At 49.7% G+C, this 12630-nt stretch overlaps 1 protein-coding gene across 3 annotated transcripts in view; it reads left to right on the plus strand.

Annotated features, from left to right (window-relative positions):
- LOC138363916 (F-box/LRR-repeat protein 16-like) overlaps positions 1-12630 on the plus strand; it is a 153614-nt gene that overhangs the window by 6869 nt on the left and 134115 nt on the right. For 2 of the 3 annotated variants that reach the window (XM_069323377.1, XM_069323378.1), the window contains exon 2: positions 7239-7422. In XM_069323377.1, the coding sequence (XP_069179478.1) occupies positions 7239-7422 (184 nt within the window). Of the gene's footprint in view, positions 1-7238; positions 7423-12630 lie in introns of those variants that run through there. The other variant, XM_069323376.1, reaches the window with a different exon arrangement.

Raw genomic sequence — 12630 nt, forward strand, 5'->3', positions numbered from 1 at the left:
TGTCCATTCAGCCTGAATAGTTCCAGGGAGTCTCTGGGACTCGCCCAGAAAATGACGTTTCATTGTATTCAACGCTGGTTTTTTGCATGTTTTGACATCGAGCCTCAAACTGACAGGTGGATAGCTGGCAAGAGGGGTCTGGGGCTCACCCTTCCCCCTCCCAGGGAGGAGGAAGCTGCGCAGACAAGCAGAGCGGCGCAACAAGTGTGACGTTTCTCGTTTGCTCGTTTTTCAATTGGGGAGTTTTGTCCAATCGTAAGCTTTCTGTAATAGTTTTAACCAGAATAGGGGTTTGTTTTGAGGAGCTTACCTTTCTGGGTGCCAAGTCCGGTCGATGACGTCGACATAGAATGCTCCAAAAACGTGTGCACTTCTGTAGGCCATTGCCCCCTTGTTCCTCTCTGAAAGGGCCAGGTTCTGGCTCGTGGTCCCCGGTAGGCCTAGAACTCCATTCACATTTTCTGATGCCAAAGTCTAATAATATACTTATCAGCCTGGATACCTCCGGGGTCTCGCCCAGAAAATGGCGTTTCATTACATTCAACGCTGTTTCTGGGGGGAGCCCCATCGGCTCCCCGGAGCTATGCCAGGCTGATATGCTAATGTCAGACTTTGGCATCAGTCATGTGTATGGAGTTCTTAGGCCTACCGGGGACCACGGCCAGAACCGGGCCCCCTCAGAGAGGCAAGGGGAGCAATGGCCTATAGAAGCCCCCGTGTAGTTGGAAGCATTCTATGTCTGCCATCGACCGGAACAGGCACCCAGAAAGGTAAGCGCCCCAAAACAAACCCCTATTCTGGTTAAAATTGCTACCAAAAACCGAACTAGTGGATAGAACTCCCCAACCGAAAACAAGCAAACTAGTGTGACGTCACACACCGCCGCGCCGCTGTCTGCGCAGCTCCCCCCTCCCCGGGAGGGGGAAGGGGAGCCCCAGACCCCCGCGCCGGCTACCCACACCTCAGTTCTTGAGGCTGATGCTATAGGCGATGGTCGTGTGCTCTGGCTCCGGTGTCGCTACTGCACTGTGCTTTGCGTGTGGTGTTGTTTTGTGGCTGCGAGAGCCAGGAGTTATCTTCAGTACTCGGGCTGCATGCGCCTAGGGCTGCCTTCCCTAGGTGCCCTGTAAGTACTGCCCTTGGGGCTTGGGGCCACCTTCCACAGGCTCCTCGGGGTCTGCCTCTGCTGGTCCGTTTTACCTTTCGGTTTTTCGGCCGCCTGTTGGGCTCTTGGGTGTTCTGTTCTCCCTTGTTACCGGCAGGTAAGAGGCAGTTTGCACTGGTAGGGGCGCAGGGTGCTGCTCAGCTTGTATTTCCCGACATCGCGGCCGGCTCTGTTCCTTGGGGTTCGCTGTCCTCTTGCGGGGTTTTGTTTTTCTTTTGTTTTTGCCTGGTGGGGGGTTCTATCATTTTATTCAGTTTGTTTTTGCCCTTCCACTGTTCTCCTCGGTGGCGCCCCCTGCTAGGTCCCCGTGAGTGTACACGTCCCTGGGGTTCAGCTTTAGAAGTTTGCTTGGTAGTTTGGGTGCCGGTTTGCAGCACCCTGCCTGGGACTACCTGAGCGCGAGTCCTCTTAAAGTAAACGCTCAGGACCCTGGGAATCCCCTAGGGGGCGCGTGGGTCCGATGGATGTGACCCCGGAGTCCCCACTCGCTGTGTGCGAGTTTGAGGGTTGCTCGGTCCCCTTGTCTCAGGGTGACCCTCATTGTTTTTGCCTCTGCCACGCTGCCTGTTGGGTCGGTGATACTTTCGACCCTGAGTCCTGTGAGTGTTGCTGCTTGCTTGTGACTCAATTTACCCAATCCTCTGATGATTCTATTCGGGTACAGGCGGGCGCGTGCGTTGCAATCTAGGTTTCGTTCTGTTGCAACGCCGCTCGGTTGGTTGCTTCCCCGGATGCCCCGGGGCTGCCCCGCTTTTGCTTTTTGAGACCCGGACTTGGGGGTGGGGGTCGCTTCGATCCTGGTTCAGTCCGCACCTCCTCGTCCTTCCCCTTCCCCTTCTGTTCGTTCTGGTCCCCTGCCCCTGCAGCGTCTGAGGGTTTCGGGGTCGGAGCAGGGGTTACTTGATCTCGAGACTCGGGCAGCTTCGGGGGGTGCCCATTCCGGGGGCGGCAGAGGCAATTTGAGTCTTGTCTCCCGGCCGAAGCTTCAGGGTCTGACCAGTGGGCCCCCTTCCTCCAGCTTTTCCCGGCTGCTCCGTCCTTGTCTTGTGGGGTCGGGCTTGGGGAGAGGACTCGGCCTCGGGTCCTGTGGTGAAGGACCTTGAGGCTGGGGAGGGGCTGACTTGGGGGCCTTGGGCCCCGCTGGACCCGCCGGGGTTTTTCTTCCCACTGATGCGGGGCTTATTGTTACAAGGAGTGGGGTTTTCTTTTCCCCCCTCTGCGTACGAGTTGGATTTGGTGTTGGCCCCTCCCCGGGTTCGGTTCCGTGTTCCCCTGGGTACGTCGGTTCCGTCCTTCCGGAGGTTTTCGGCTTATCGCATCCAACCTGGTGTGTGCGAGCGGCCTTTGCAGCTTACCTCCTGCGTGACTCGGATTATGCCTCGGAAATGGATCCGTCCACGTTCAGGTTTGGGACTTCGTTCCCTTTCTGGCTCCGTTACGAGGTTCCGGAGTCGTCCTGGCTAGCAGACTGCCCCTTGTTTGGTCTGGATTCCTGGCATTCCTTCTGTCGTTCCTGCACGCTGGAGTGGCGGGAAGCTTCCACGGTGATTCAGGTTTTCCTGGGGGGCGAACTTGAGTTCCTGAATGAGTGCTTGTTGCCCCTGCCCTTCCCCGCGATGTGGGCGTTATTCAGCTCCATGTGCAGGTTCCCTCCCTTTCGGCGGCGCTCGTTGCGGAGGACTTGCGCGCCCGGGGCTTTTGAGTTCGGCCTTGCGGTTCTTTTCCCTCCTGGAGCTGTCTTCGGATTGGCTCGTGGAGGATGTGGGGACGCTTGGGTCCGTCCCGGGGTCCAGCACCTTGTCTTCGGCTGCGCGTTCGTCGGCTGCCTTGTTGAAGCTGTTCACACCGATTTTGCGGGATGCGGTTTCCCTGTTTTATGCTTCCCGTCTCGCGTTGTCAGCAGGCGGTGCTGGGTTCCTCCGTGGAATCTGCTTGGGCTCTGGCTCTTAGGCGTTCTTCACCTTTTTGTCCTCTCCTGTTTGCGGGGTCGGCCGTGGCGCAGTTTATTCACGCTGCGTCGGCGGCTTGTCGTCCGATGTTGGACTTTTGGTTTTCCGGGGGTCCTGGGGTGGGTCTTCCCGGAAAGGTTGTGCCAGGGCTCGGGGTTTCTCTCGTCGTGGAACGCCTCTGGTGTCAGGTTCGGGGTTGGCTCCTCCTGCGGACCCTCCCTCGTCTGGTCGGCGCGTTGTTCGCGCTGTGCGGGGTTCTGGGTCTCGTAAGGGTCGCCGGCCCTTTCGCGGTTTGCCCCCTAAACGAGGTGATGGGGGGGGGGCGGCTTGCACTGTTCGCCCGTGCCTGGTCCCACGATTCGTGGGCCTTTCGGGTCGTGTCTTGCGGCCTGCGGTGGCGTTGGGGTGGCCCCTCTTCCCTTTGGGGGGTCGGGGCTGGCAGGGCAGGTTTCTTCCCCTGCGCTCTATTGAGTCGTCTTGGAGTGGGTACGCTTGGGCGTCGTCGAAACGACGACGTCCCTCAGATGGGTTTCCCGTCTGTTTCCGGTTCCGAAACGGGACTGCGCGGACCTGCGGTTCATTCTGGACTTGTCCCGTCTGAACCCCTGGGTTCATTGCCCCTCCTTTCGGATGACTACGCTGTCTCAGGTTTGGCTCCTCTTGGAGCCGGGAGCTTGGATGGTGTCCCTGGACCTCCGGGACGCTTATTGGCATGTCCCGATTCAATCCGCGGTTCAGGGACTGGCTCGGTTTTGTTGTGGGGCGTCTGAGTTACCGCTTTCGTTGTCTCCCGTTCGGGTTGAACCTGGCACCTCGCGTGTTCACGCGCTTACACGGGTTGTGGTGGCTCGTTTGCGTCTCCTAGGTGTTCGGGTGTTGGCCTACCTCGACGACTGGCTGGTTTGGGCTCCCAGCCAGTCAGCTTGTTTGCTAGCCAGGGAGTTGGTTCTTTCCCAGCTCGCTGAGTTCGGGTTCTTGGTGAACTGGAGGAAGTCCCATCTGGTTCCCTCTCAGGTTCGGACTTGGCTGGGTCTCGTTTGGGACTCTCGAACCGCCTCCTGGTCTCTCCTCCGGAGTCTCTCCTGCAGCTGCGGTCCCGCCTTCGTCTGTTTCTGGAGGGTCCTCGGGTCACCCAGCGGTTGCTCGAGGGGCTGTGCGGGAGCCTGAACTTCGCGATGGTGGTCTACCCGCCGGGTCGGGTTTGGCTTCGACGGCTGTTCTGGTTCCTTCGGGGTTCCCCCTTTCGACTCTCTCGCGATCGCAGAGTTCGACCCCCGGGGGCCCTTGCGTCGGTTGCTGCGTCACCGGCTTCCTCTTCGGGTTTTTCGGGGTTCAGTGCCTTGGCGCCTACCCGAGCCCTCACTCGATGTGTACACGGATGCGTCGTCTCTCGGCTGGGGTTTTGTGACCAGTGCTCACCAGGCGGCCAGGGGCGTTGGGATCCGTCCTTCCGTCGAGCTCACAGCACGGTGCGGGAGTTCGCGGCAGTGTGGTTTGCTCTGGGGAGGATTCGGGTGGCCCACAGATCGACGATTCGGCTCCATTCGGACTGCTCTCCGGTGGTTCATTGCCTGAACCGCGGGGGTTCGATGCGGTCCTTGTCTCTTTGGGGTTGGTCGCTTCGGGTGACTCGTCTGCTGAGTTCCCGGGGTTTGGCTCTCCTGGCGGTTCACGTACGGGGCGTGTCCAACGTCTTGGCCGACGCCCTGTCTCGCTTCGTTCCCCTCTCCACGGAGTGGACGGTCGACGACGAGTCCTTCCGTTGGCTTTGCCAGACGTTCGGGCACCCCGAGATGGACCTCTTCGCGTCGACGTGGTCACGGCGTCTTCCCGTTTATGCGCCGCCCTTCCCCGATCGCGAGGCCGTCGGGGTCCGATGCCTTTCGGCTTTGACTGGTCGAGATGGGGGTTCCTGTACCTCTTTCCCCCGGTTTGGCTGTTGCTCCAGGTCCTGGCTCGCTTAGAGACTTACCAGGGGAGAGTTGTCCTTCTGGCCCCTTGGTGGCCGGCCCCAGCTTGGTTTCAGGCGCTGGTTGCTCGGTGTCCGAACCCGAGGGTTTTCCCGCAGCTCCGCCTCTTTCAGCAGATCGGGCCCGGTACGTCACGTGGCTGGTTCGATCTTCTCCTCGAGTCTTCGCGTATAGTTTTTTTTACTCTAGTCTATCATCATCTCTATGGTGATCAGGTGGCCTCCTTGTTGGTGTCCCGCCTGAGGGCTTCTTCTCGGCGGCAGTATGAAGTTTCCTGGCGGTCCTTCCGTTTCTTTTTGCGTCTTCGTCGTGTTAGTTCCTTGTCTGTTCGGGTGGTCTTGTCCTTCCTCTCGTGGTTGTTTCAGGACCGTCATCTTATGCCTAACACTGTCGCTTCGTATCGTGCGGCGCTGGCGGAGCCGCTTCAGCTTACTTTCGGTATCGATGTTACGTCTGCGCTGTTTCGCAAGCTGTCTCGTGCATTGTTTCACCTCCGGCCTGCTCATGCGTCGCCTGAGCCGTCCTGGTCTTTGGACAGAGTGCTCGCTTTCCTTTCATCTCCTCGTTTCGTTGTGGCCCCTTCGGTCCAGGATTGTTTTCCAAGGCACTTTTCTTGTTGGCTTTGGCCTCGGGTCGGGTAGGGGAGCTTCATGCTCTCCTCCGGTGCAGGGGTTTCTGCTCTTTTGGTCGTGGTGATTGTTTTGTTTGTTGCAGCCGTCTCCTTCTTTTCTGGCGAAGAATCAGACTGCTGTGTTCCGGAGGGGTCCATGGGTGGTTGATGCTTGGTTGGTCAGGCCGGGGGTGCATCATGTTTTGTGTCCGGTTGCGGCGCTTCGCCGTTATTTGCGCGCCACAGCTTCTGTGTCCGGGGACGCGCTGTGGGTTGATCCGGTTTCCCTTCTTCCCTGTTCGCGGGTTCGGGTCTCTCAGGTCGTCCGCAGGGTTATTAAGTCCAGCCAGCCTGCGGTCTATCCCCGTGCCCATGACGTTCGTAAGTTCGCGGCTCTTGCTGCCGTCTTTGGGAATATGTCTTGGTCTGATATTCGGGCACGGGGATTTTGGCGGTCGAACAGGGTCCTGGCTGCTCGTTACCTTGTGAATGTCCCTGGGCCCCGTCGGGCCTGTGTTGCTTTGGGTCGGCGGTTGCAGCCAGTTGTCTCGGCTTCGAGTTGAGGAGGGAGCGACGACCGCCTCCCGGGTAAGTCCCTCTTTTTCTGTCTGTGGGTAGTTAGCTCCGGGGAGCCGACGGGGCTCCCCCCAGAAAACCAGCGTTGAATGTAATGAAACGCCATTTTCTGGGTGAGTCCCGGAGGCTCCCCGGCATCCCTCCCTCCCTCCGGTCGGCGGTTTTTCGCGTTTTTGACATCCAGCCTCAAGAACTGAGGTGTGGGTAGCCGGCGCGGGGGGTCTGGGGCTCCCCCTTCCCCCTCCCAGGGAGGGGGAAGGGGGAGCCCCAGACCCGGGAGGGGGAAGACAGCGGCGCGGCGGTGTGTGACGTCACACTAGTTTGCTTGTTTTCGGTTGGGGAGTTCTATCCACTAGTTCGGTTTTTGGTAGCAATTTTAACCAGAATAGGGGTTTGTTTTGAGGCGCTTATCTTTCTGGGTGCCTGTTCCGATCGATGGCAGACATAGAATGCTTACAACCACACGGGGGCTTCTATAGGCCATTGCTCCCCTTGCCTCTCTGAGGGGGCCCGGTTCTGGCCGTGGTCCCCGGTAGGCCTAAGAACTCCATACACATGACTGATGCCAAAGTCTGACATTAGCATATCAGCCTGGGATAGCTCCGGGGAGCCTCCGGGACTCACCCAGAAAATGGTGTTTCATTACATTCAACGCTGGTTTTTTCTTACCTAGCCCATCATATGATATGATGTGCAGCCAAAGGGTTAAAAAGTATATATACAATGTGTGCCATGCAGGTAGTTAGACAAAAAATAGCATATATATACAATTAACGCTGGTCAAGGGTCAATGTATGAGTAGCAGCCTAGTTGATTAGGTGTCCTAGGTTCTCATATATGTAATATGGTTTCCTTTACAGGGGTTGTTCACTGTGGCAGTGGGTTAATACTGTATTACAGTATTTTATAGAATTTTGAAATGCTGCTACTGTACTACTATTAATATCTTGAATTTATTTTTACAACAGGTTAAAAGAATCTTGGAATGCAAACAGGAATTTGGGTGAACATGAAGATATTTCAGGTTTGGGAGTAACAAGCAAGATACACCAGGAAGATGATAAGGTGTGGAAGAAAGAAGCTGAAAAGCTACAAAAGAAATTAAGAGCAGCTGAGGCAGGACATAAAGTAATATTGGATAAAGTTCTTCAGGTCAGTGTTTAGTTAGTGACATGTAAAAGTACATTGTGTTTTCATTAATAAATCTGAACGTTTATGATTATGCCATTTAATTTAAACAAGAAGCATAGAAAGTTGTACAGTGGTAAAATTTGTATTTAGTATTTCCAGATTTAGTTTAGTTCCATTTGCTTTAATTTAAGATTCAATACAGACTGGTATGAATGCATATAAAAATCAGAGTATTGCCAGACTGGATTGATTCATCTCCAATTTATATTGTCTTTTCACATTCATTTGTGCTTTAATTGAGCAATATAAATCAGTACTTTAGTCTAAATAAAAGAAAATCAATTTAATTGTAAAATATAAGTAACCAAGCGGAAGTAGGTACCTGATACCAAAACCATGAAGCTGGTAAAGTTGCAACTGAGGAAGAGCTAAACCCAAAACCAAAGTGAGAACTGAAACCTAGCAGTAGGAGGCACGGTAGGCATACAGTAGATCATGATCCTTGATGACCAGACCACACACTAGAATTTGAAGGGACGACGACGTTTCGGTCCGTCCTGGACCATTCTCAAGTCGATTGTCGGAAAATCCGACACCATTTAATAATAATATCATACAGACAGATAAGAGCTGTGTTGTATAAACAAGTTAACCATAGAAAACGTAACTTGTAGTGGAATTACCGTCTATAGAAAACGGGATATCATCACCACATACTATTATAATTCACCAGCTATTCTGCTGGGAATTATTCTTAAATACATAAGTCTTTGGACTTTACCATCATAAAAACATCTTATATAAATTAACTTAATTATCAATATTAAAGTAGAGTAAATGTGACCCTTCTATCACTTTCTGAAATCTGGACAAAGTAGGCCAGGCGTCAGAGTGAGGAGGAGGGCAGCCATTGTTGTTTATGAGACCAGAGGCTCACACGGGAGCAAATTCGGCTCCTGTTAAATTTACTTGGACGTAGTGTTATGGAAGCCAAAGGTGTACCATTGTCAACACGATGTCTACAATTCAAGTTAAGTCTATCCGAAACCCGTTTATCATTCATTTATGGCCATTAATGTCAGGATATAGGGTGACCCGGTTAGATCGTGAAATAGCCTCAAACTAAAGGTAATTAAGCCAGGTCTTTAATGTTCCATGTACTGTTTTCTCTGATATACTTGTCATATATAGGTATCTGGCTTCACAGCTAGCGCACTTTTGACAGGTCAAGACGAGGATGCAAGATTTGTGCACCAGTTACTGGGTGATATGGAAGCTACCTCAAAGAGGATAATTTGGTGTCTACACCCTAGTTATACCTGGTGGACTAACCTGCTGTACTATAAGAGAAGGAACCTCATCAATGTATGTAGCTATTACTGTAATTTGATTGGCTGCATATGTGTAATATAAACCCCCCCTAATGTGTAGAGGATCGATTTGTGAGATTGAGATTATTGCAGAAATACAGTCCACTTATCATTATACAAATTGCTATCGAAGTATATAAATTAACGTAAATATAAATTCTATATATATTCATATAAATTAAATAAATATAAATCTCACAGGTCGGTTCCCACATTATTTGGACCTTCGGAACCGGAATATTCGGTCCTTTGAACCCACATTTGGTCATCTTAGTACCGGATGAACCAGTTAACCAGTGAATTCATTAAATATACTAGTGCAGTGTTATTTAAACAAAGGCCAGCCAGTCAAAGACAGCGGCGAAGCCTCGTGGGAGCTCAGGAGCCTCCCTCAGCCCAGTTCAACCTTCGTCAGCGGTTTCATGCACACCCACAGATATTTGGTGGCGTGTTATTTCGTGAAATGACAGCGCTAATATAGAAGCCATCCAAATTAGTGACTGTGTCTTCGCGAGATTGTTCACGGATTTCGTGGTGTTACATTTCGCGAGAGATTATCCACGAATTTTGTGGAGTTTATTTCGCGAGGTCACTAATAATATTTAATACTTCTTGATAATATTAGAAGTTTCATAGAGGCTAATTAAGAGGCTATTAACAATAATTGTGTATATTATTTCTCCAAATAGAGAATTATTTAATATATATTGCACTAGTGATCACAGTATAATATTTACTAATTGCCAACCCACAACAGGGTAGGATATGACTAGTTGAACTATTATTGTTCATCCTAGTCCCATTATTACCATAGTCAGTTGTACTATATTCAACAACTTAGCACCATTAATGAATGGTGCAGACCCTATTTTGGGTGTAATTATTATCAACTCGAATTGAGTTGTATATATAATAATTTACTTATGATCATTACACCTTTGAGTGATTAATTAGTGTCTCTTCCATCCTAGGGTGATATAGAGGAGCTAACCTAAAGGTACTTCCAGTGACACTGGTTTATCACTCAAATCATTAGTGTGGATGATTGTATATATATAATGTGTATTAATTTTAAGTGCTAACCTCTAGTAGAGGTAGGATTATTGCCTAGTGAGTGCAGAATTTACCCTAGGCTACCATTAGAGCTTGTTCAGTATTATGAGCAGCCCAAATACAAGCCCCACAAGGCTTCACCAACTAGCCAGTATGGATAATGCAGGGAGAATGAAAAGAACCCTTGCAGGTCTTAAAGGCCACTTAACAAGACAGATCAAGAAATGTGAAGATTTGTCACAACAATCTCAAGTTGATTATGCTGACCTGGAAAGCTATTATCAAGCAGCTGCAGGTAAATTTGAGCAAATCAAATGTCAAATAGCAACATATGTGGCTGAACTTGCCAACACCAATTTATCAGAAACAGAAATAGACGACATTATGGTTGATCTTGCGAATTATGAAGATCACACTCAGGCCACGCTACAGCCTTATGTCAAATTAGTTGCCCAGAACAAGGCAACAGCAACAACAACAACAGTTGCATCTAATACGAGTCAAGCAGAAGCTCGACTCCCTCCAATTAATTTACCCACTTTCTCAGGAAAAGATGAGGAAGATTGGGACGAATTTTGGAACAAATTCGTTGACCTTGTAGACTCAAAACAATCTTTACCAAAGAGTAGTAAATTCTCTTATTTGCAAGGTCAATTATCAGGTGAGGCTAAAACAGTAGTATCCCATCTGAGATTAACTAATGACGGCTATGATCTGGCAGTAAAACTCCTCAAGGATAATTATGCTGATCCAGAAGTAAGAACATCACATTTAGTTCATGAGCTGTTGCATTTACCCCCACCGGAGGCTTCAGCTGATTCACTCCAAGTCTTCAAGCTGGAGGTAGAATCATTGATCAATGCCCTCAGCCTGACAGCAGATACAAACGGGGCTGAGTGGGTCTTGAAAATAATTGTCCAGGAGAAAATACCTAGGGACATATTGAGACAAATGAGTGCTCATTACAATAAAAGCATCTTATCCATGAATGAAATATCTGAAGGTTTAAAGTCAGTAGTTCATCAATTACGAACACATGACAAATTAAAACCACCAAGTAAACCCTCAGAAACCAATAATAGTAAACCACAGAGTACCAAAGGTACTCCAAATCAATCTAGACAATATAATTCAACACCAAAGTGGAACAGTGGCAGTGTGGGCGTATATGCAGTGGGACCCTCCAAGCCTATAGTTACTGTGTCACCCAAGAACGTGACACCAAAGGGTACAGGAAGCTATGGAACATGTTTGTTCTGCAATGAGAAACATTCAATGTACCACTGCCCTAATTTTCCTGATAGTGACGCCCGTGTTGAGCGACTCAAAGATTTGCAACATTGCACGAGGTGCCTCAGGAAACATAACATCAAGGATTGTGATACCCAATTACACACCTGTAATAGGTGTAACAAAGGTCAACACCATGCAGCATTGTGCAGAGACACCAAAACAACGTCTCCAAACCCCAAGGTGGAAGATAGCATTCCCACCACAGTACAGTACTGCAAGGTGCAACCAACAAAGAGTGTCCAATCGGCAAAGTCTAAAGGTAATACGACTTTGCCTACTGCCCAAATTACCATCCTGAATAAGAGGGCCAAGGTCCATACCCGTGGGTTGTTTGACCAAGGATCCCAAAGAACATACATCACTAAAAAGTTGGCAGATGAATTACAATTAAGGCCTGTAGCCCAGATGTCATTCAACATCTCAGGGTTTGTAACAGATGCAGGACCTCAAGTCTACCAGGTGGTACAACCATCAGTACGCTTAGGCAGGTACGTCTGTCGAGTACAAGCCATTGTGGTGGACAAAATACCAGTAGACCTACAAGTTCAAGGTCTGAGAGCAACAGCCAAATTCCTGAGAAATAGAGGAATAAAATTGGCAGATAATATTAAGTCTGATCACCTCACTGACTTCGGTCTCCTTGTAGGGACAGACTATTGCCATCGATTCATTGGTAGCCCTACTAAATATCAGGGTATAACCATGTTAAACTCTGCAGGAGGTAAATTACTCTCAGGCCCAGTATCAAGCCTGAGGAGACCTATGCCTGCAGATAAACAATACCAGTAGAAATCTAAATTTGTCAGCTGATTATATTTCTCCAGTAGCATTATACTAAGGAGATTACAGCTGACTATACCAACAGAGGTTGATGTTAGTATCATCATTTAAAGCTGGAGATGAGTTCATGAGGCCTCAGTGGCAAATCAGTGAACAGTAGCCTAAAACAGCTACAAGTCACTGCGACCAATGTCACTGAACCCACTGCAGTCTCAGAACCATACTTTACTTTAATGATGAGCTATTCAATCTTCTGAATCAATTAACTAAATTAAACCCCAATAAATCTGATGACTGATTTGATACATTTATTATTTAATCAAGATGTATTCCATGGGCCTCAGTGTTTATATAGCAGTGACCAGTTACCTGAAGAAACTTCAAGTTATATCTAATGTCACTGATCTCACTGCAGTCCCTGAATCATACTTGACTGTAGTACTTGATCACATTCAGTCTTCTGGGTTAAATAATATGTAATAAGGCTTGAATATTAGCCTTTCAAGAGTTGGGAGGGAAATGAAATCGCATTAGACTTCTAACCCCTGCAACTCTAGTACGGGACATCCGTCCTGTACGAACAGACACACAAATGTGTGATTACTAACTACTAACATCAAATTAATGTAATAATTCGAAGGAGGAGTATCGGTGTTCGTCTGTTCTAATTAGGACTTCGACCCGTGAGCAGCCCCCTGGGGAATTATGTCGGAAAATCCGACACCATTTAATA

The sequence above is a fragment of the Procambarus clarkii genome, chromosome 12 (genome assembly GCF_040958095.1).
Source record: "Procambarus clarkii isolate CNS0578487 chromosome 12, FALCON_Pclarkii_2.0, whole genome shotgun sequence".
Classification (NCBI taxonomy): domain Eukaryota; kingdom Metazoa; phylum Arthropoda; class Malacostraca; order Decapoda; family Cambaridae; genus Procambarus; species Procambarus clarkii.